At 50.2% G+C, this 21,416-nt stretch overlaps 1 protein-coding gene across 4 annotated transcripts in view; it reads left to right on the forward strand.

Annotated features, from left to right (window-relative positions):
• Smurf (SMAD specific E3 ubiquitin protein ligase) overlaps positions 1–21,416 on the forward strand; it is a 127,387-nt gene that overhangs the window by 16,264 nt on the left and 89,707 nt on the right. For all 4 annotated transcript variants that reach the window (XM_071694931.1, XM_071694933.1, XM_071694932.1 and 1 more), the window contains exon 2: positions 19,800–19,838. In XM_071694931.1, the coding sequence (XP_071551032.1) occupies positions 19,800–19,838 (39 nt within the window). The remainder of the gene's footprint in view (positions 1–19,799; positions 19,839–21,416) is intronic.

Consider the following 21,416-nt stretch of genomic DNA (forward strand, 5'->3'; position numbering starts at 1 on the left):
TTAGAGGCATTATAATGCTATGGACGATCACGCTCGATTCCAGGTAAATGATAGGAATTGCGTCTGGCCTGTGTCCCACATCTTCTGCCCTGGAGATTTATACGAGATAGTAACGCGTGTTTTTGTGGTAGATATGTACTTGATATGTGGGTGACGTTCATATGTTTTTGTGATTTTTTTTTCATGGATGGATATGATGGCGAGTGAGAGGTGTGCTGGTAGGTCTCTCTAGCAGCGACTGTGCTGTGGTGATGGGTCCCTCCAGCAGCGTCCGTGCTGTGGTGGTGGCCCAGCAGCGTCCGTGCTGTGACCAGCAGCGTCCGTGCTGTGGCGGTGCTCCCTCCAGCAGCGTCCGTGCTGTGGTGGTGGTGCCCTCCAGCAGCGACTGTGCTGTGGTGGTGGTGCCCTCCAGCAGCGTCCGTGCTGTGGTGGTGGTGCCCTCCAGCAGCGTCCGTGCTGTGGTGGTGGTGCCCTCCAGCAGCGTCCGTGCTGTGGTGGTGGTGATGTATCAGACACTCTTTACCATCGCCACCACCCACATCTCCCCCTGGATCTGCTGATCTTTGCCCTCTCAGTCTTTTTTTTCTTTAACCCTCCTTCCCCTCATGAGCGGTGAGCACTACGTGCTAGCCCTGCGTCCTAGGTCCTCGTAGGGTTGATGACGTCCCATTTCCCATCCTGGGTATTGGACACGATCATCCCCCTCTGCCCAGGTCACCCCGACGGTCATGACCTTTCCTGACCCTTCCATCCACAATCTGGTATGACTCCTCCCTTTCCTGCCTCAAGTCCACCCTTCCCTCAGACCCCCCATCCCTGCATACCCCCGCACACACCCCCCGCCTCGTCTCCCTTTGTTCCAGTCTGACGGTAGCGTGAGCCTCCCGGCGGTGGGTGGCGCTGTCGGACCCCGACCTGGCAGGCAGGAAACGTGTACTGGGAGGGCTAGTGGTCCGTCCCGTCCGTCCGGTACTCCTCACGGACGGCATGATTGCCTCCGTCCGTAACGTCCGGCTCATTCCTCCCTCGATGCAGGATGTTGGAGGGAGGCACGGAATCTCCCGTAGCCACCGGAGTTGTTGGCAATGATTTGACGCCCCTCCACAAAGGTGCCCCTCCCTTCATGTACATGGGACAGAACGGACGGTCCGTGCCATGTCGTAGCTCAGCACGAGGGTTCCAGAGATGTGTCATCTGCTTTCCACTGTGCCCAGGCCACAGACAGAGGAACTGGGACGTCCCCTGGTGGTGGGCGGGGGGGTGTTGCGGGCGCCTCTTCCTCCCTGCTTGTTCGGTACGGCTTCTATCATCAGGTGTGTTGCAGGGGTGTAGCAGCGTGACTATAAAGCCCTCACTAAATCACACGTCACCGTGACAACACGGAAGACTCCCGTATGAGTGGCTCTCTCTGCTTTAGCTGGGCTGGATCCTGTGCCACTGTGACTAAGGCTTCTGGGGCCGGTGGCACTCAAGGTGTTCCAGTGGTGGTGTGGGAGGAAGGAGGGACTGAAGTACTCTGGATGGCCTCGCTACTGCTGCTCACACACACACACACACACACACACACACACACACACACACACACACACACACACACACACACACACAACAGCAGGTGATCTCGTTAGGTGTCGAGAACAAAGGTAAACAGTGCTCGAGGAGTTATGTCGGACTTGGACGTAATGTTGGAGATCCTGGTTGTGTCAACCTTTGTGTCGTGTCGTCGTAATTCATGAACCACGTTTGAGTGTTGAGTACCTCAGTGTACTCTTCCTCTTTTTGTGTTTGATGGCAGCCTTTACAGCAAGGGCATAACCTACAAACACCAGTCGTGGCCGTCTCGGAAATAGAAATGGAATGAGGGGAAAAGAGAAAGAATTATTTTTACCGCTGGTGCTTGAGACTTGATCCATGAAGGTGGAAAGGTTATGGAATGAGGGAAAGGCAGAAGATGGAAGAGAAGTCCACATCTTGGTTGCTTGAGGAAAGGGGAGGATGGTATCATATCGGTCAGTCATCGTGTGTCTGACGTTCACATAAAAGCTATGGGAAGCAGCATCCTGGGTCCAGGTCATTTTGGCTGGGACACACGAGCAGACAGGTTTCGAGATCAGAGGAGGCCGGAAACATGACGGCAGACGGAGAGGGATGGTCGAGGGTAAGCGATGCTTGGAGAGTTGGTCGAGGTTTGATTCCACTAGTTCAATGAGAGGTGGAGGGAGAGGCACGTCAGATATGTGAGCAGCACTCCGTGTTAGGAGGATCAAAATCCCTGTAAGTATGTTATGGCTGACCCACGAGGAATTAAAGTAGTGTTGACGCCTGTATAGCTAACCCCAGAGGAAGGGTTTGTGATGTTTATGATGAGTCGTCCCAGGTGGAGGGTAGGATATGGTTATATTATTACGCGGTTTATATTATTACACGGTTGAATTGTAGGGGAGTTGGAAATTTTTTGAGTAGTGGGAAATGAGTGTGATTTAGGAACAGCGTTTTTGTACTGTTCTATTTACGAGGTTTTTATAAACACTCATAATGTATAATTTGAACGTACTTTTACTGTGGAGGAAGTGTTGTCTTCTGTGTACTCTGTGTGTGTATGGTGAGTTAAGAACACAGTAGCCTCGAGTCAACCAGAACCGACTTAACCAGTGTTCGTGGTACTCTGATAATTATGTAAATAATTTCCTATTTATAACTATGTAATAACTCTGTAGGAAATTGTGTTATCATTATATAGATGTTATGTATGACTAGATCTGTTGTGGTGATGGTTGACAACTGTACCTGATATACGTGGTGTGTTATGGCTGCCACACTTGGTTGAGGAAGTGGTGGTGGGTGATGGTGGCTGAGGAAGTGGTGGTGGGTGATGGTGGCTGAGGAAGTGGTGGTGGGTGATGGTGGCTGAGGAAGTGGTGGTGGGTGATGGTGGCTGAGGAAGTGGTGGTGGGTGATGGTGGCTGAGGAAGTGGTTGGGTTGGTTCAGTAGTAACTAGTGGCGTTGATGGCCGGGAACCCAGTGCTTCTTCCCTCATAACATGGATGACATTGGCTCGTGTGTCCTCAGGAGCTGAGGCTTGGATATATACTGTCAGGGTCCTAGACTTCTGGTCCTGAGCTGAGGTGGGCCTCTGGGGTTTATTTTGGGCGGCCAGGGTTGGCGGGGGTAGGTTGAAAGGGGTTCGAGTGAGTGTACCTGTGTGGATGGTGCGTGTACACCTATGTGGAGGTGTGTATGTTTGAGGATGAAGTGTTGTGTATGTATAGTGTGTGTGTGTGTGTGTGTGTGTCAGGTGTTTGTGTTGTGGGGACCGACCAACCAGTTGTACCGTTGCTCCACTCATCATCAACCTACATATTTTCCCCTCCACCCAGGATCGATGCCCAGGTCATGTCACCCGTCGTGTCCCCCACCCCAGTGTGTCACACCCCACACTGTCCCATCCACCGTTCCCATCCAAGATTATTAATCCCACGGGGAATACGAACACTATGTGGCAATCCCCGCTTTTTTTTTTTTTCCCCAGCATAACCATCCACGTGATGCACCATCAGTATCTTCCCCTATGATGAACGCCCACATTATCATCATTTCCCCCTAGGATGAACAACCACTTTATCCGCCGCCATCCGCTTTTTTCCCCCAGTATGGACGGCAACATTTTTTTTTTTCTTCTCCCAGGTATTAACGCCCACCACTCACTTTTTCCCCCAGTACGAATACCCACACTGTTCTGTTGCTCATTATTTTCCCCAGGATCTACACTCACACCATCACACCCTGACCCATATCAAGGTTTAAAGAACCATAGAAAATAGTAATAAAACGACGATCATGTCAGGTATGTGCCAGGTATGTAGTGGCAACAGCTGAAGTGTTGGTCAGGTGTGGTTTGTGTTGGTTCGAGAGTGTGTAGCGGTGTGTTGCTGTGTTTGAGTTGGCCGGTGTTTTCCCACATCACATTCAACACCTGCCCGCAACACACCAGAGCAAACCACTCACTGCTGGTGTCAAGTGTTGCTTTCATCCTCAACCGCCGCAACACTCCCAGTGTTCCACTCTCAAGCAACACTTGACGTTTGTCATTGCTGTATTTCCTCGCAACACTTTTACGCTATCACTACACTACATCTACACTCGTACTACACCGCTACACTACACCTGCTTCTACACTCCTACGACAGTAGTATTACACCACATACACAGTACTGATACACACACACACACACACACACACACACACACACACACACACACACACACACTACCTTACACTAGCACTGCACTTGTTCTGCCCTTCATCTACACCGCTGCAGAACACCAGCGCTACACCCATGCTAAATACTTACTGCTTAATGATAACCATCCTACATCCACACCACTAGTACGTCACTACACCCTGCAAAACACCCACACTATAACACTACACCCTGATCAACACCCACACTACACCCACAACACTACAACACCCACACTACTCGGGTGCGAACCTCGTGCTGAACCCCATTAACAGCTGGTTACTATACCCACCACCCCCCTCCCCCTAGGTTTTTAAAGACCTTCCTGTCTCGTTTGGTGGGTTTCGAGTCCCCCAGTAAGGGGGGGTGGGCACCACCTGCTTCCCCTACCCCATTTGGTGGGGATGGGGGAGGTGCGGGTATCCAAGTCTCGTGGGCAAACCAGTGCTCCTCCTCCTGTTGGCAACGCTGGGATGGGTTAATTTGCATATAGTATGGCTTTCCCATGTCACCTTCCTGTTTAGGGTGGGTCATTGATGGGGTCAGCCTGGCCTGGCCCCAGCTGTGACCTTTACACCATTACGTTAAGCCTCTTAATGGTCGTAGTTGTAATTTTTACATGTTAGGTTTGTTGGTTATTATCCCTGGAGGTGGGGAGAAATTATGATTATTATTGGGGTAGGGGAGAATTTGTTATTATTGTGGGTAGGGGAGGACTACTGCCCACATACCTCCTGCATGTTGTAGAAGACGACTGAGAGGGGTGGGAGTAGGGGCGCTGCAAGTCTTCCCCTCCAATATTATCACTATCTAAGATAGGAACTGAGAGGAAGGAGCCGAGCGAATTCCTTTTCGACGAAGGCTCAATGGCTCTGTTCGTGGCGCTACCTCGCTGAGGCGGAAAACAACAGCAGGTGTATAAGAAAGAGAAACAATAAAGAAATTCATTTGTTTGTCACAACTTTTATCCAATTTTCACTTGAGAATGTTTACATGACTAGCGTGTAAATTGTCTGTAAGTTGTTTGCAAAGTGATCATGTGAAATCGAGGTAGTGGTGTGTGATGACACGTGTTGCTTGGCACGATGTGTTGGTCCACGTGGTCCCCAACGACGTGTTGGCTTACACGTGCCCGACCACGTGTTATGGTTGCCCAGTTTGCCTCCCAGTGTGGGACCCTGGCAACAGGCTAGAGACGATGTGGATTCCCAAGTACGATCTCACAGACTCGGTGGAAATGATTTCCTGTATGACATTATTCCGTGTCGTGTGTTCGTCGCTCACGAACGAACCCCAGTTGTCACGTGACCGCCTCGTGTTGGTCGTTCACACAGATTCGTCTTGTACGTGTCGTTGCACACTCACTTCCTGTTCACATCTCGAGTGGTTTTTTTGTCAACAGGAATTTTGGACTTTTGTGAATTCTGCGGCTTCGTACGAGTGGGTTGGACGATTTTAGTTTGGCTGGGCGAGGAAGACAGACGAATGAATGACTGACTACATGACTCAGACAGACAGACACAGATGCTAAGTATTGTAGGAACATTAGAGGCAAATGTTTGGGTGGATTTTATTGCGAGTGGAAGGATCTTTTGTGGCAGTGGGAGATACTGTGGCGGTGTAGGAACTGTGGTTGTGGGAGATGAATGTGGTGGTGGTGTTTTCGTGGTAGTGCAGTAATTGTGGCAAATGTGGTGGGGACGTAATTGATCGTGATTAAGGAAGGGGAGTGTTGACGATGACCTCCACCACCACCACCACAAGACGCCAAGTAGATCCCCGTCTGTGGTGGAGTCTCACGTCAGCATAGCGAGTGGTGTATGGCATCGCTCAGTTCATACGTGCTTTCGTGCGTGTCTGCATGCGCTTCAGTGTACGTGCTGTATCGTAGACTTGAGTACGTTCGCTTAAGCTTGGGTTCGAGGTTTACGAAGGCGGTCGGGTATTCTCTCCGTGTCTTGTTGATGCTCCGTCTCCTTAGCGTTGGCAGGAGAGCAGGAAAATATTTTACCCCTTATACATCTGGACGCCCCTGATGTTTCTCAGCCAATCTAGGGATTCCACAGACCTTAAAGGGCAGCAGATAGTCCCAACCATGAGGGAATAGGGTGCCCCTTCGTGCCGACACCCTGTACCATCCTTGCTGGGTAAGGTTGGTGTGTCTATGTGGCCAAATGTGAAGTGAGAGAATTGTGACAAGATTCTTAAACTCTTGAGCACGATGGTACGACCTTTGAGTACGACGATACGACCTATGAACACGACGGTACGACACTTGGGTATGTTGGCCAGTCCATCATGCTCAAGGGTCGTAACGTCGTGCTCTAGGGGTTAGGCCATCGTGTTGAAGGAGGTTAAACACTGGGGGATGTTTTGATGGCCTGCAGCTCTGTGTCGCAAACATTATTCAGCGCACGTCTCTGGTCGCTGAGGTCAGGCCAGCCGGTGTGTGTGTGTGTGTATTTGGTTGGTTCCCGTGTGTTTGAAGTTTGGTTATGTCTTGCGAGACTGGTTAGAATCTTTTAGTTTCCACAGCGGGTATGATGCAAGAACCTTATATATATATATATATATGTGTGTGTGTGTGTGTGTGTGTGTTGTAATGTTCCCTTACATTGTGGTGATGTGAAGACTGATGAAGACTGACTGGGGGACTGTGAACGTGACAGGGATGTTGGGATGTTTTTGGTGATGTTGGGACTCGAGCAGACTCGGGAGTTAACATAGTGGGTTGTAGTCACATAGTATGGTATACAACACACAGACGAGGTCGAAGGCAAGTGCGCTATTCTTTGAAATAACCCGTGGATTGTCACACTTAAAAGTCCTTTTCTTCACAGGTTTACATCTCGGGAGTAACTGGAATTTCTTGTATATATCGTGGAAGGTGGAGGACTTGGGCGTCCCGGTCACAGCTGCAGTGGGGAACATATCGACGTCCAAACACGGGGACAGGGTTCGACATTTGAATAGCAACGGAATGTTTTATACATGCGATGTGGTCTGCCGGTTTAGATGGGGGAGAGGGAAGAGGAGCTGAGGTGTTGCATTACGTGTATCGTGTAGAGGAGGATGTTATAACCTGGGTTATGAAGAGACCAATAGTCGCACAGTTTCCCATATTTTTTTTGTCAGTCCAGACGCTCGAGGATGGACCTTTGTGGTACTTCGTCGTATTCTCAGACGGCGAAGCTGTGGAATTCTCATCCTCCTTTCGTGTTTCCCATTTTCCTCTAATGTTTATACTTACATGAGTCAGGTCTACAAACAGTCGTTCTTACCTTATGATCTCCTCACTCGTGATGGCTGAGGGTTAGGGCACGTTGTGCTCCTGCCATGTCGGAGGTTGTAAGTTGAACAGATTTTTCATTGTATCTGTGAGCGTTTTTCTAATTGTATCATTTTTTATGAATTTATTGATTTTCCCACTGTTCCCCTCCCTCAAGATCCTGGAGTCCCTCAAGGTCCCGGAGTCCTTCAAGGTTCTGGAATCCCACAAGGTCCTGGAGCCCTTCAAGGTTCTGGAATCCCACAAGGTTCTGGAGCCCTTCAAGGTTCTGGAATCCCACAAGGTCCTGGAGCCCTTCAAGGTCCTGGAGCCCTTCAAGGTTCTGGAGTCCCTCAAGGTCCTGGAGCCCTTCAAGGTCCTGGAGTCCCTCAAGGTTCTGGAGTCCCTCAAGGTCCTGGAGCCCTTCAAGGTCCTGGAGTCCTTCAAGGTTCTGGAGTCCCTCAAGGTCCTGGAGTCCCTCAAAGTCCTGGAGCCCTTCAAGGTCCTAGAGCCCTTCAAGGTCCCGGAGCCCTTCAAGGTCCTGGAGTCCCTCAAGGTCCTGGAGTCCTTCAAGGTCCTGGAGTCCCTCAAGGTCCTGGAGTCCCTCAAGGTCTTGGAGCCTCTGCAGTTCTCGTACAGCCTGACAGTCCTCCGAGCCAGTAGCGCCTCACTGGGGACGTTGATAGTTGGTGAGGATGATAATGAGACGTAATGGAACTGTCCGTCTTTAATTAGTGTGAGAGTAGTCAGTGTATAGAGTCCCGTTGCCAGTTTGTCTCTGTTGCGGATTAGCGACACGCGTTCCTTTAAGATATTCGTCGGTAGTTGTAGGGCCCCGCGTTCCTTTAAGGTAGTTTTAGGGCGCCAATCTCTACTAACGCAACTCTTGCCTACGAGTTTTACTTTACCGTAGGAGGACCTGATCTCTCTGGCTGTTTGCTGCAGCTGGCTTCATCACTGCAGCGTGTTGACTGTTTAAGTACACATCTGAGGCTGAAATTGCTGGTTGCTGTGTTAATTAAGTAGGCTGGTAGGGAGCGGGGTGAAGTGTGAGCATGGTGGGGAGGCGAGTGACATGGGGTGTGGGGGATCTAACAAGTACGGCACCAAGGACGACATATTGCCTAGGGCCCGGCGGGGGATTCTTGCGGTGGTGGGGGAGGGAGGGAGAGCACTGGAGCTGTGTGGTGGGGGAGGGAGAGTACTGGACCTGTGTGGTGGAGGAGGGAGGGAGCTGTGTGGTGGGGGAGGGAGAGTACTGGACCTGTGTGTTGGGGGATGGAGAGTACTGGAGCTTTGTGGTGGGGGAGAGAGTGAGAGAGTACTGGAGCTGTGTGGTGGGGGAGGGAGAGTACTGGAGCAGTGTGGTGGTGATGGTATGTGGGAGTGAGTCCCTCACCGTTCTCCTCCCTCACTCCTTATGTAAACCTTCCGACAACACATTTTTTTTTTTACTCGTTTTCTGGTAATCCTTCCCTCCCAGACCTCTCCTCCTCCCTCCCTCTCTCCCATTTAGCCCATCAGTGGCTGTTGCGGCTCTTGCTGTATCCCCCTTTTCTAGCTGTTGACGAAAGGCAAGCGTGAACGGAGCCGGGCGGTCCTCCCACAGTAGGCCTCCCGGAAGGGTCTTGTGGTCGTCGCACGAGAACATTATGGGTCGTAGTCGGCTTTATGGAGTCACCTGACGTAACCTTGCCACCGTCGTGAAGCCGGAGTTAGTGTCGTGGGGGGGGGGAAACTGTTGTCACCTCAGGGTCTCGTCTCGCAAAGTGTTTCCACCCCGACTTTCCTCGCGACGCGGGTGTCGTGTGGGGCGAGGGAGGAGGTCGTACGAAGGAGGAGGAGAAGACAGTTCCTCGGGAAGGTCGTGTCTGGTCGTCTCGGGAGACTCTGATGAGAGGACTACCCTAGGAGATTCTGGGGACATGGCCAGACCAGGTTAATCATTCACGTCCCTCCAGACCCAGCCAGCCTGCTTGCCAGACACCACCTCCTCCCTCCAGGCCGGGGCCACATCAGGTGGCTCTGTGATCGACTCCACCACCCGCGCTTATCCTCATTGACTTAACGACACACTCACTCTTCCTCATTGGCCTTAGGTGGGTGACTCAGGCGGCGCCGTCTGCGTGTGTCACTCTCAGCATGGCTCTCGATGACTTACTCCCTGGCACTCTCCCACCTGCCTGACACACACACACACACACACACACACACACACACACACACACACACACACACACACACCTTGCATGAACTGCTCACTTGCAGTCGTTATAGAATTACTTGGAGGTTTTTATAAGTACGGTGGAAGGTTTTTTAAAGTGTTTGTGAAGGTTTTATTTTGCCCGCGGGTTTGGGGGCTACAATTATGTTAGCTTGCCCGGGGGTTTCCTTTAGTTTACGGGAGATTTTTAGAGGTTGCTTGTAGGTTGTACTTGGGAAGCTATAAGGAGTTTACTTAGAGGAATTTAATGATGTTGTTCAGTGATGTAGACTATACTAATGGGTTTTCCTTGGGGTTGGGAAGTTTGTAGAAAGCGTGGAGCTTCCTTGAGATTGTGCCAGATACCAGACGAGAGTTATGAGCAGGTTGCATGAGTCGTAATGTGTAGAATACATGTGGTTTACCTGGGAGGTAACCTTGGGTTTACCGGAAGTCTGGATGACTGTACCTGGGAGATACCTCCTCATTGACGGGGTGAAAGCCGATGAAAAGATAGGTTTCTATCAAGCGGTTTCTAGACGTAGTGTGTTTCCTACAGGACTGGTTTCTATGGTTTTGGCTTCTGTTTGTGCCTGGCTCTCAGAATGGGTCGTGATTCAAACCAGACCATCGGCGAGAGTCCGGGTCGATGGCGTTCGTGTGTTGTGGACTAGATTTATTTTCCTGCGGGAGTGTTGCTTTGTGAACTAGGGTTTTGGTGGAATTTAGGTGAGATTTGAACAGGTCCCATCTTGTTCCACAGTGTTCAACCTTACATTTTCTCTCATTATCAGTGCCCTTCACACTCTTGAGTTAATTGCTGTCGTAAGAGAAGAACGAGGAGTATAAATGACTTCCTGGTGGGGTTACGAACGTATTTCGTAAGTGTGAACCAGCAGACATACACATCACCACATTCTTGATCTGTTGCTTCCTCCCGGTAGACTTGGCCAGCTTCCTGAGCGCTGCAGGTATCCTATAGAAGGGAGGTCTAGGGGCAGAATACCAGGCTGTATACATAACAGTCACTGTACTGTGCGTCAGGTAGGAGCTCCGGGGATGCTAGAGTCTCCCCCATTTACTTGATGCTATTTAAGAGGTGGTGCGGGTGGCCCAGTGTGTGTGTGTGTGGATAATTTGGACCTCATTCGCGTCTCCCAGGAGGCCGCCGCCCATACCACACTCACCTGGGCATCGTGGACTGGTCGTAGTCCTGGCCTCCATGCTCAAGGGTCGTACCATCGTGCTCAAGGGCCGTGCCATCCTGCTCAAGGGCAGTACCGTCCTGCTCAAGGGCAGTACCATCCTGCTCAAGGGTCGTACCATCCTGCTCAAGGGCAGTACCATCCTGCTCAAGGGTCGTACCGTCCTGGTCAAGGGATTAAGATGGTCGTCAGGGCTGTCACTTTATGTATTCTCGTAGCGATACAGACAACCTCGTGGGCGCGACGAGGTTGAGGGACCGCCTTCGCTGGGGTGTCGTCTGGCGTTGAAGAAGTACTAGATGGTTCTTGGTACCGGCAGGTTTACTGCGTCATGTGGGACCGACATGCACCCCGTGTGCTCACATGGCCGCCAGTGAGTGGTCGTGAAGGAGACGGTAGGCCTGGGTGTCAGATGCTGACCTTGGATGTGTTAATTCCGCCCAAGGACCACGAAGGCTCGAACGCCTGCCTCTTCCCGAAGACCGGGTGGGTCTTCGGGAGTTCGATGTCGACGGCAACTGCAGGAGTTTAGGTCAAGGGTTTTCATCAAATACGTGTGGCAGAATGTACCCCAAAAGGCAAGGTGCCTCCTCTTGTAGTGAAGTAGTAATGTTATTCTGCACTTCCCTGTGTGATCATAGAGAAAAAGTGGCTTCATTTGAATTTTTAAAAAACTTGTTTTTGTACATTTGGTGCAGCTCGGAGTGGGGTTACTTGTGTGTTTTTTTTTTATGGACGATTCGATCCCATTAATCAGAGGCATTTGGAGAGAGGCTAGGGTGATTGGTCATCGTATCACACGGACGCTTGGTCAACAACAGCACTTGACCTCGCCAGGCGTGACCCCCTGCTGGACACCGGCCCCAGCCACTGTGATAGAGCCATCAGTCGGTCAGAGAGACGTCAGGATACTTAGGTAAAAGGATAGTTCCTCCTCCTCCTCCTCCTGTCTCCTCCCACATCCTCCTCCTCCTTCTCCCCCACCTCCCCCACCTCTACCTCCTCCTCCTCCCTGGCAGAGGAGGTGGAGATTTCATTGATTGTTATCTCTGATTGATCAGGTGTGTGGCACCAGTGTCCGCTTGGGAGAGTCGGGGGGTTGAGGCATTTCCATGAGGTGAGAGAGAGAGAGAGAGAGAGAGAGAGAGAGAGAGAGAGAGAGAGAGAGAGAGAGAGAGAGAGAGAGAGAAATTAGGCAAGGATCAGTAATTGGGACAGTTTGTGTTGTTGGACATAGTGTTGCAGAAGGATGATCTTTGAACAGCTTGTGTCCCGGGCGCACCTGTTTCAAACGTACTGCATACCTCGAGGGTCGTTCCGTCGTGCCCAGTGGTTCGTTCCGTCGTCCTCAGGGATCGCACCGTCATAGGACCGTCAGTGGTCGTTCCGTCGTTCTCAATGGTCGTTCTGTCGTGTTTAAGGGTCGTATGCCCTCATTCCTGTGCAATGACGAGCAGTATTGATAAAAGCCTGCGTATTTATAAGTGTGTTTGTATCTGTACTGGTGAGTAATGGCGTATTATGTATGGAACTGGCTGGTGATGGATAATCTGTTCCTGATTATTTGATGTAATGGATGATCTATTATCGATAATTTGATGTATTTGACTGTACCTGTTTGGTGTGATTGGAAGGGTATTTTTCACGCTTGTGTTTGAAAGCTACCGTGTGTGTTTGTGTGGTATTTCGTACTTTCGATTTTGAGTTTATACAGTCAGTTGTATAGTGCGTGTAGGGTGTTTAACGGAATAGATTCTAAAATCGAGTTCATACAGTAGTTTATATCGTGTGTGTTGTCCTGGGAGTCAGTACAGAAAATGAAGGTCATTGGAATAGTGTGGGTGTGGGAGACAGTGTTCTATCTCCTCATTTATCGCAACACTGTGGAAGGACCCGCCGTGTGTGTTGCCGTTTGTGTTGCCAGGTTAATGTTGCTCTTGAATTTATTTTCCATCCAGCGTTGCCTCCCGTAGTGTTGCTGGGATAGTGGCGATCATGGCCGGTGATTATGTCATTAGTTTGGAAATAATATGATGGTTCAGGCGGCTCCAATGTCAGGTCCATGACAGAACACCTGTTGGTGGAGGTGGTCACTGCCAAAGGTCGGGTCAGGTCAGGTCAGGTCAAGGCTACGTATTGGGTCGGTGGGAGGGAGAGGGGATTGAAGTACTACCCTGTGGTACACCTGTATTGGCCTCTTCACCTTTTTAAAAAGTCCTGAACTCATCTCTCTCTCTCTCTCTCTCTCTCTCTCTCTCTCTCTCTCTCTCTCTCTCTCTCTCTCTCTCTCTCTCTCTCTCTCTCTCCAGAGGTTCGAGAGAGACACTTATTTATTTGTATTTGCAACGAACCTTTGCCCACGCGCTAACCGCCTGGGAAATTGAGATTTACGAAGAACGAGTCGTGGGAGGTACGTGGTTTGTCGTATGTATGAGAGAGAGAGAGAGAGAGAGAGAGAGAGAGAGAGAGAGAGAGAGAGAAAAAAAAAAAACTGTTATTGTCACTGGCGTCCCACATCGGGGATAACATGACTCCGGGAAGGTCAAAGGTCACAAGGTTCACGTGGGTGGTGCACACAAGACCTTGACCTGCCTCTGCCTGGAGGCGAGCTCTGCCTGGACCTGCTGCTGCCGCTTCTATATATATACACACACACGCACACACCTGTCATGACGTCACGGGTGCATCATGCATGACGTATTACGTCTGTAGACGTCACCACCACCGAAGCCCCGCCCCCCTCCTGTCTATATATAGCTGTGGGTGGCGGGGCTGCACCATGAAGGGGGGGAGGGGGGAGATGAGTGGTCGAATGGCACATGACTTTCCATGTGCTTGCTGTGTCAGGGGCGCTGGCAGTCGTGCTTGCTGGCGTGGGACATTAGCGTGGCTTCTGTTGGGGGCGTCCGTGAGGCGAGGTGTGATGCACCGTTAGACGGTGTGTCGTGGTCTGTGTTGAATTGGGTTGTTAGAGCGGTGACGTAGTTTGGGGGGGTTGGTCTAGCGAGGAGGGGTGGAGGGAAGGTTGAAGACATTACACACACACACACACACACACACACACATTTTGGAGAAGGTCAGGTCATGACCTCAGACCCAGTGCTCACCTTGCCGTTCGCGAGTGTAACTGTAGCTATTCGTAGTGGAAAGAAGGATGTCTTGAATATATTATAAATTATGATGATAAATGGGATATGGGCGATAACATTATAAAGCCTGGGAGTACGGCTCCTGTACAGCGGTACCACCCTTGTGTGTGTATATATATATATATATATATATATATATATATATATATATATATATATATACACACACATGTGTATGGGGGTAGGTTGGGCCATTTCTTTCGTCTGTTTCCTTGCGCTACCTCGCAAACGCGGGAGACAGCGACAAAGCAAAATAATAGTAATAATACACACACACACACACACACACACACACACACACACATATATATATATATATATATATATATATATATATATATATATACACGACCCGTGGGAAATTGTTACAATAATGGAATAGCGAATAAAGTCGTCAGGTCATAGGTCGTCAGGTGAATGGACAGCGTGGGGACGATAACCTTCCCTGTGGCTAGAATGAATAGAGTCCATTGTACCCAGAAACCACGGGGAAGCCAGTGGACATTCGCAGAGGCGGCCGATTTTCGGCCTTCCGTCCCGGGGTTATAAAGTCGGTAGTCCTCTGGCGAAAGTGTTATGTGTGGCAGATGTGTGGAGTCGTGTGTGTGTAGGGGACTTTCAGCCTTATTTATAGAGAACATAGTAGCTAGAGTTGTGTGTTCGTCCTCCGCTTCCGCCGTGTTGGATCTTGTGGATTTAACTCCCTCTTGCCTGGGGGAATTAACCCCTTGAGCACGACGACACGACCCTTGAGCGCGACGACACTACCCTTGAGCGCGACGGTACGACCCTTGAGCGCGACGACACAACCCTTGAGCGCGACGACACTACGCTTGAGCGCGACGGTACGACCCTTGAGCACGACGACACAACCCTTGAGCGCGACGGTACGGTTCGATTTCTCAGAATGGAGCCACTGTCTTGCTGTCTTACCTGTATACATACAGCACTGTCTGTCTACATGTCTGTGTATCTGCATGTCTGTCTGTCTACAAATCACTATATTTCTGTATCTATTTATCTGTCTACTTGTCTTTCTGTCTATATACATATGTCAGTCTGTCTATCGGTCTCTCTCTTCGTCTGTCAGTCTCTCTAATCTATCTATATGTATCTGTTTATCTATCTCTCTTTAAGGACACTTGATGCAGACTCTTGAGTTTACTTAGGTCTCTTGTTCACCAATCATTAAGGCTTTCGCGCTTGTCTCCGTGGTCCTTAAAGCTGAGTTTCCTTTGCTCTACCTCCAGCGGGAGGTGAGCATGGTAATTTGGGTCTCATTACACCCTCACGCAGAGTCGATTTTTTTTTATCTTTACCTCCCCGAAGCCGCTGGCTTACCGTCCGGAGATAGTGAAGGAAGAAGCGTCTCAACAACTCTCCCGGGGGCTCGAGGCTTCGGTTCGGGGACTCGGAGCTCCGGACTGGGAAATCGGAGCTACGGGTTGGGGACTTGCGAACTTCAGACTTCAAAGTTGGGAACTAGGAGCAGAGATTGCGTGGTTCGGATCGCCTAGCAAACCAAGGTACCATTTTATGGATCCCCTGCAGCGCTCGGGGAGTAAGCCACGTCCACCGGCAGGGACATTGGGTCTGGAATTATGGTGGTGGCGTCTGTTTTCTGGCCAGGGTGTGGACAGGGCAGTTGAGGTGTGTGTGTGTGTGTGTGTGTGTTTTACGTGTTCTCCGGTGTTGTGTGTGAGCTGGTGAGGCTGTATGATTGTGGAGTGAGAACCCAGGCTGCAGCATCCCCATGTGGATGGGGCAGGGCAAGACAGCTAACGGGTCCAGGGAGGGGAACGTGACAGCCACTGGGCCAGGTGTTTGTCGTGAGTGTGGTCGTACCCATCAGTGGTCGTCGTGGTCGTACCGGTCGTGTGTAGTACGGATGTTGTACCGTCTTGTGATGTCAGATGCGACCATAGACCTTGACGAGCAGCCTTGGTGGTGTGGTGGTGGTGTGTGGGTCAGCAGCCTCCCGGAGGACGCTCTCCAACCCCCCACACCCCCGGGAGAGAGAGAGAGAGAGAGAGAGAGAGAGAGAGAGAGAGAGTCTTAGAGGCGATGGTAGAAATTTGAAGTCATGGACTTCATTTGGTGTGGTTATTGGTTCGTCCTGTACACAGTAGTCACATTGAATATTATCTCCCCCTGAATATTAGTCACTCACAGTTTGATGTATGTAGTCTCCTGAATATCAGTTTCCCCGGAATATTAGACGGTCTTTGAATATTGCCAAGGCTTCAGGGGTGAGTGTGAGAGTATCTGTTTACCTCCTGGTTTACGCCTGTCGTCTCGGGGTGTCGTAAACTCTGTAAACTGCTTGAGTAACAGAACGGCCTTGAGGACGACCTCTGTTGTCACAGGTGCACTTAACCTCGAAGTGTATCAGCTTTGTGTACACTCACAAGTGCGTCGAGTGATGGCCTTGCGCCGCCTGGCCATAGCAATGTGTGGCTGGTAAATAAAGTGAAGAAATTGGAAGATTACAAGGCTTTGACGGGCGTCCCACAAGGGCGGGGCCTTGCTTCGACGGCGCTCTCGCTAAGACATAAGTCTGGTCCATGGTTCGACCCCCCATGTGTCTTAGACATAAGTCTGGTCCATGGTTCGACCCCCCCCCCTATGTGTGTTAGACATGAGTCTGAGGCTCGGAATTAGCTACTGTGTCTTAACTATTATCGTCCTCGTCTTCATACTGGTAGTTATGATGTGAGTAAACGAGGACAGGTGGACAGATAGTGCACACCCGGTGTGTCTGAGATCTGGCTGAAGGCATTATGGGTAATTGTGCATATCTAGTAGGCAACCTCCCCTCACCTCACCCTCCCCACCACTTCTCCCCCCCGGTAATATTGTCCCCCGCTCACCCCCAGGGGACGCCGGTCCACCTCCTGCTCGGCCCCGGTACAGAAGCCTTGGTGTTCGCTGACATTCTTGGGGAAATGGCCACTGTTGCCCCTAGGCCTGGTGAGGGGTGGGGTGGGGGGTAGGGAAGTGGGTGGTCTGCGGTGGGGGGGGGGAGGTTGCTGTGCTAGACCAGGCATGACGTACTGGTCCAAGCTTGACAGGCTGGAACAAGCTTGGCAGGCTGGACCAGGCATGACAAGCTGGAGCAAGCTTGACTTGTTGAACCACGCTTGAGAAACTGGACCAAGCCTGACAAGCTGGACTAGGCCTGACAAGCTGGACCAAGCTTGACATGCTGGACCAAGAAGCTTGATAAGCTGAACCAAGCCGTCAGCGATGTAACTCACTTTGAAAACTGATACGAGAGGGAAAGTTTAAAAAGTTGTGCGAGTGTAAATATTGTAAATGTAAGTGTAAATATTGTAAATGTAAGTGTAAATATTGTAAATGTAATGGTGAACTGATGAACGGCTGGGAGACTTGAGGACAAATTTTGAACTAGTGGTAATTGATTACTGAACGTGTACTTGACGTGCTGTTACCAGAAGCATTCTCTCTCTCTCTCTCTCTCTCTCTCTCTCTCTCTCTCTCTCTCTCTCTCTCTCTCTCTCTCTCTCTCTCTCTCTCTCTCTCTCATATTTATCTAGTTGGAGGCAGGAATTCAGGGGTCATCAGAAGATCCCTTGGATGCGTTGTGAAAAGTTCAACATTTGGAAGGGTTTCGCTTCTCCTCTGCCACAGTAACCTTTTATTTCTCTCTTTCTCTGGGGTACATATTAATGCCGTGCTCTGACGTCACCTCCGGTACATTCTCTGACGTCACTGCTTTTACATGTTCGTGACGTCACTGCTGGAGTACGACATTTTTGGTTTCGTCTCAACACCCCCGGGGTCTCCACAGCCCCCCCCCCCCCCCATGTTTACATGCTGTGGTAGTCCAGTCTTTTCGTGGTGGTCAGGTCACTTGCCCCTTCACTACTATCCATGATGATAGATAATGATAGATCGCGATAGACCGTGGTGGAGTGTGGACCTGGCTGTATATAGTGGCACGGGTGGCGTGGGTAAACATGGGGGCATTCTTATCCTTGATGATCAGTTAAACTGTTTGTGTAATGCGATGCCTGAAGGAACAGCCTGTTGGGGTTTCGTCGGACCTGATAAGGCGGGCCGACGCGTGCAGATAGTGGCGTGCTGGGCGATGGCTCAGCTGTGCAATCGTAGGGGATCTGGGTTCGAGGCTGTGACCCCTAAGGTCGGGTCAGGACATGGCTGCATTACTTCGTTTTCGTTGTAAGATTTTCTTTTTTTTTTTTTTCTATGGGAGTGTTGGTGAGGGGAAGGAGGTGTATTAAGAACAGAACCTGACAAGTGAGGTTTGTGTGTTGGCTGACAGAACGTAACATAATGTAACAAAACACAACCTTTCCAGATTTATCTCAGCCAGACCAACTTTAGCCTAGCCCATCCTATCCTTACCAAGCCTAGCCTAGCCCAGCGTAGCCTAACATTCCCTAGCTTAGTCTAGCCAAACATACCCGAGCCTAGCCTAGCCTAGCTAAACACACCCAAGCCTAACGTAAACCAGTCAAGGCCACACCACCCCATCTCAGCTCACCCTAACCCAACCTAATTCACCATAATCAAACTTAACCCAGACGTTACCAGTGAACCATCCATGTTCCTACTGACCTAACCTAACTTAACACCAGCCAACTTGGCGTCAGTGAACCACAGTGTTCGCAAAATGTCCAACACTTCTGCAGCCTCGCACACGATAAGGTTTCAATATTGTGTACCATTAACCACTCATGTTTTTTTTTTTCATTTTTCGTAATATAAATGATAGGAACTTCCTGTTTTGTGTGTGTGTGTGTGTGTGTGTGTGTGTGCTGCCTCTATCACTACTGTTTGTATACCAGAGGAAACTTGCCTTAACGATATGACCGTTTCCTGCTCAGGACGGGGAGGGGAGAGAGGAAGTGAGTGAGTGAGTGAGTGAGGGAGTCTTAAGTAAACCTTGTCATCACCACAGACTCACCAGCCTCGATATTACTCACTGGGGAGGTATTCCCCGAGTGGCTGGCTGGCTTGAGTAAGTTCATGCCGGGTGTTGTGAGACTTGAAGTGCCTGCGAGAGAGAGAGAGAGAGAGAGAGAGAGAGAGAGAGAGAGAGAGAGAGAGAGAGAGAGAGAGAGAGAGAATATGTTTGATTTTTTCCTGATTATTATTGTCAAACATTGTGTTTACGTATGTTGTCTGATGGAAGTGTTTGATTTAGGGGTAGAACAGGCTGAAGGAAGTGTTTGATTGGGGGGAAAGCAGTTTGAAGGAAGTGTTTGCTTGGAGAAGGAAGTTTGAAGGAAGTGTTTGTTTGGAGAAGGAAGTTTGAAGGAAGTGTTTGTTTGTAATAGGACCAACCAGATGGTGATGTTCTTATCGCTAGGTTGATGATGATGTTACGTATATAGATAATGTTGGGTCTGGTCGAAGTACCCGCCCAGGACACTGGTCGAAGTACCGGCCCAGGACACTGGTCGAAGTACCCGCCCAGGACACTGGTCGAAGTACTCGCCCGGGACACTGGTAGCTTTCGAGGTCTTCCTGAGTGTCGAGATGTGGTATGAGCCCCCCTCACGGAGGTCGTTGTTACAGTCCTTGATGCGCGATGGTACGACCCTCGAGCTGGATGGCACGACCCTTAGGTATGATAACGTGGCTGGCCCATCATACTCATGGGTCGTAGTGTCGTCTTGCTGGCATGGGGTCGCTCGCCCAGATCTGGTCCACAACTAACGCCATGTTTCTCTCTCTCTTTCCAGTTCTGTGTGCGAAGAATCTCTCCAAGAAGGATTTTTTCAGTAAGTACCTCCCCAGCGTTGCTGTTTGTGATTACTGTTTGATTACTACTTGATTACTGCATGATTACTGCCTGATTATTGTTTGTGTGTTACGGACACGGTGTTTTAAACCCATGTTTCCCCGTCTCCCAACCTTGTATATATGTACCATGCCTTAACACGTGTGTGTTTGTTGACACACACACACACACACACACACACACACACACACACACACACACACACACGTACACAGGGGACACGTGGGCCTGTCCTACAGACAACTGTGTGGTTACCTTACTCATATCCTCCACGATATCCTAGTACTAGCACCATAAGTCTCCCATACCCTGAGCTGTTGTCATACGCCCCTGAAGGACTTGTTGATACACCGTGGTAATATGTCCCACTCTTCCTAAAGGACTTGTTGATACACCGTGGTAATATGTCCCACTCTTCCTCCGCCTGCCTTCCTGCCTTACAAAGAGACACCCTAGCTGTCTATAGACTCCCCAGGGGCAAAGAGGATGTTAACCCACATCTGTTGTCTGGATTCTGACGCATCCCAGAACAGCAGCTGGGTAAGGTGATCAACAGGATGGAGGAACGCCAAGACACATGCTCACCAACCGTACCTCAGGGCTTGAGGAACAAGCTGAACACGACGTGGTGAACATGTACAGAGAACAGGACAGTGAAAATATAAGTCTGCAGGAGTGTATAACTTCCTGATCATAGGTAGACACATAATCACAAACTGGAAATTACATAGACACATTCACAGAAGAAAATCACACACACACACACACACACACACACACACACACACACACACACACACATTGTGGGCAGTCGGCCTACAGATAGTCCAAGGTGTTCCTCCTCTTCTCAGGGCTGAGTACCTTTGGCTTTGGCATGGGCGTGTTGTGTGTGTGTGTGTGTGTGTGTGTGTGTGTGTGTGGGTACAGACGCAGTGAGCGATACCTCCCTCTCTCGTATCAGGTGTATCAGCGGGCGAGGAGATGGGGATTGCATGACTTGTAGCCTCCGTTGTGTATAGTTTTTCCACCATCACCACCACCACTACTACTACTACTGCTTTTACTACTACTACCACTGCTGCTTGTACTGCTACAACGTCTAGAACACAGTCTAGTTGTCTTCTATACTCAGGAGAAGAACATGTGTGTATTAAGCCAAGAGGCGTCATCTGGCGGTGGTGTGGCTTGGGTAGCGGAGATGTATATCCACCAGCATGGTAGGGTAGTATGGACGTGCATCACGCGCTACTCTCCCTAGTACCACACTTAACTACTCCTCTTGTGTTTCCCTGGACTAACCAATCCTGCCTGGCTGCAACAGCCAGATTGAAGAGAGGGCCAACTCGACGTCGCATTTTGGTCCCACGACCAAGCTTTGAGGTTCGAGAGGCGCCTCGGTAACTGTCTTATGGTAAAGTAGATACGTTTCTGAGAGATAGATTTAAAGTATCTTTTCCCTGTGTACAACGTGTCTGGGTTTCGATCCTGCGTGTCCCTCTCGGGTGTCAGTGTGGGACGTCATCAGCTTCGGTGTCAGATGAAGCTGTTGTCTTGATCT

This window comes from Panulirus ornatus, chromosome 57 (assembly GCF_036320965.1).
Source record: "Panulirus ornatus isolate Po-2019 chromosome 57, ASM3632096v1, whole genome shotgun sequence".
Taxonomy (NCBI): Eukaryota; Metazoa; Arthropoda; class Malacostraca; order Decapoda; family Palinuridae; genus Panulirus; species Panulirus ornatus.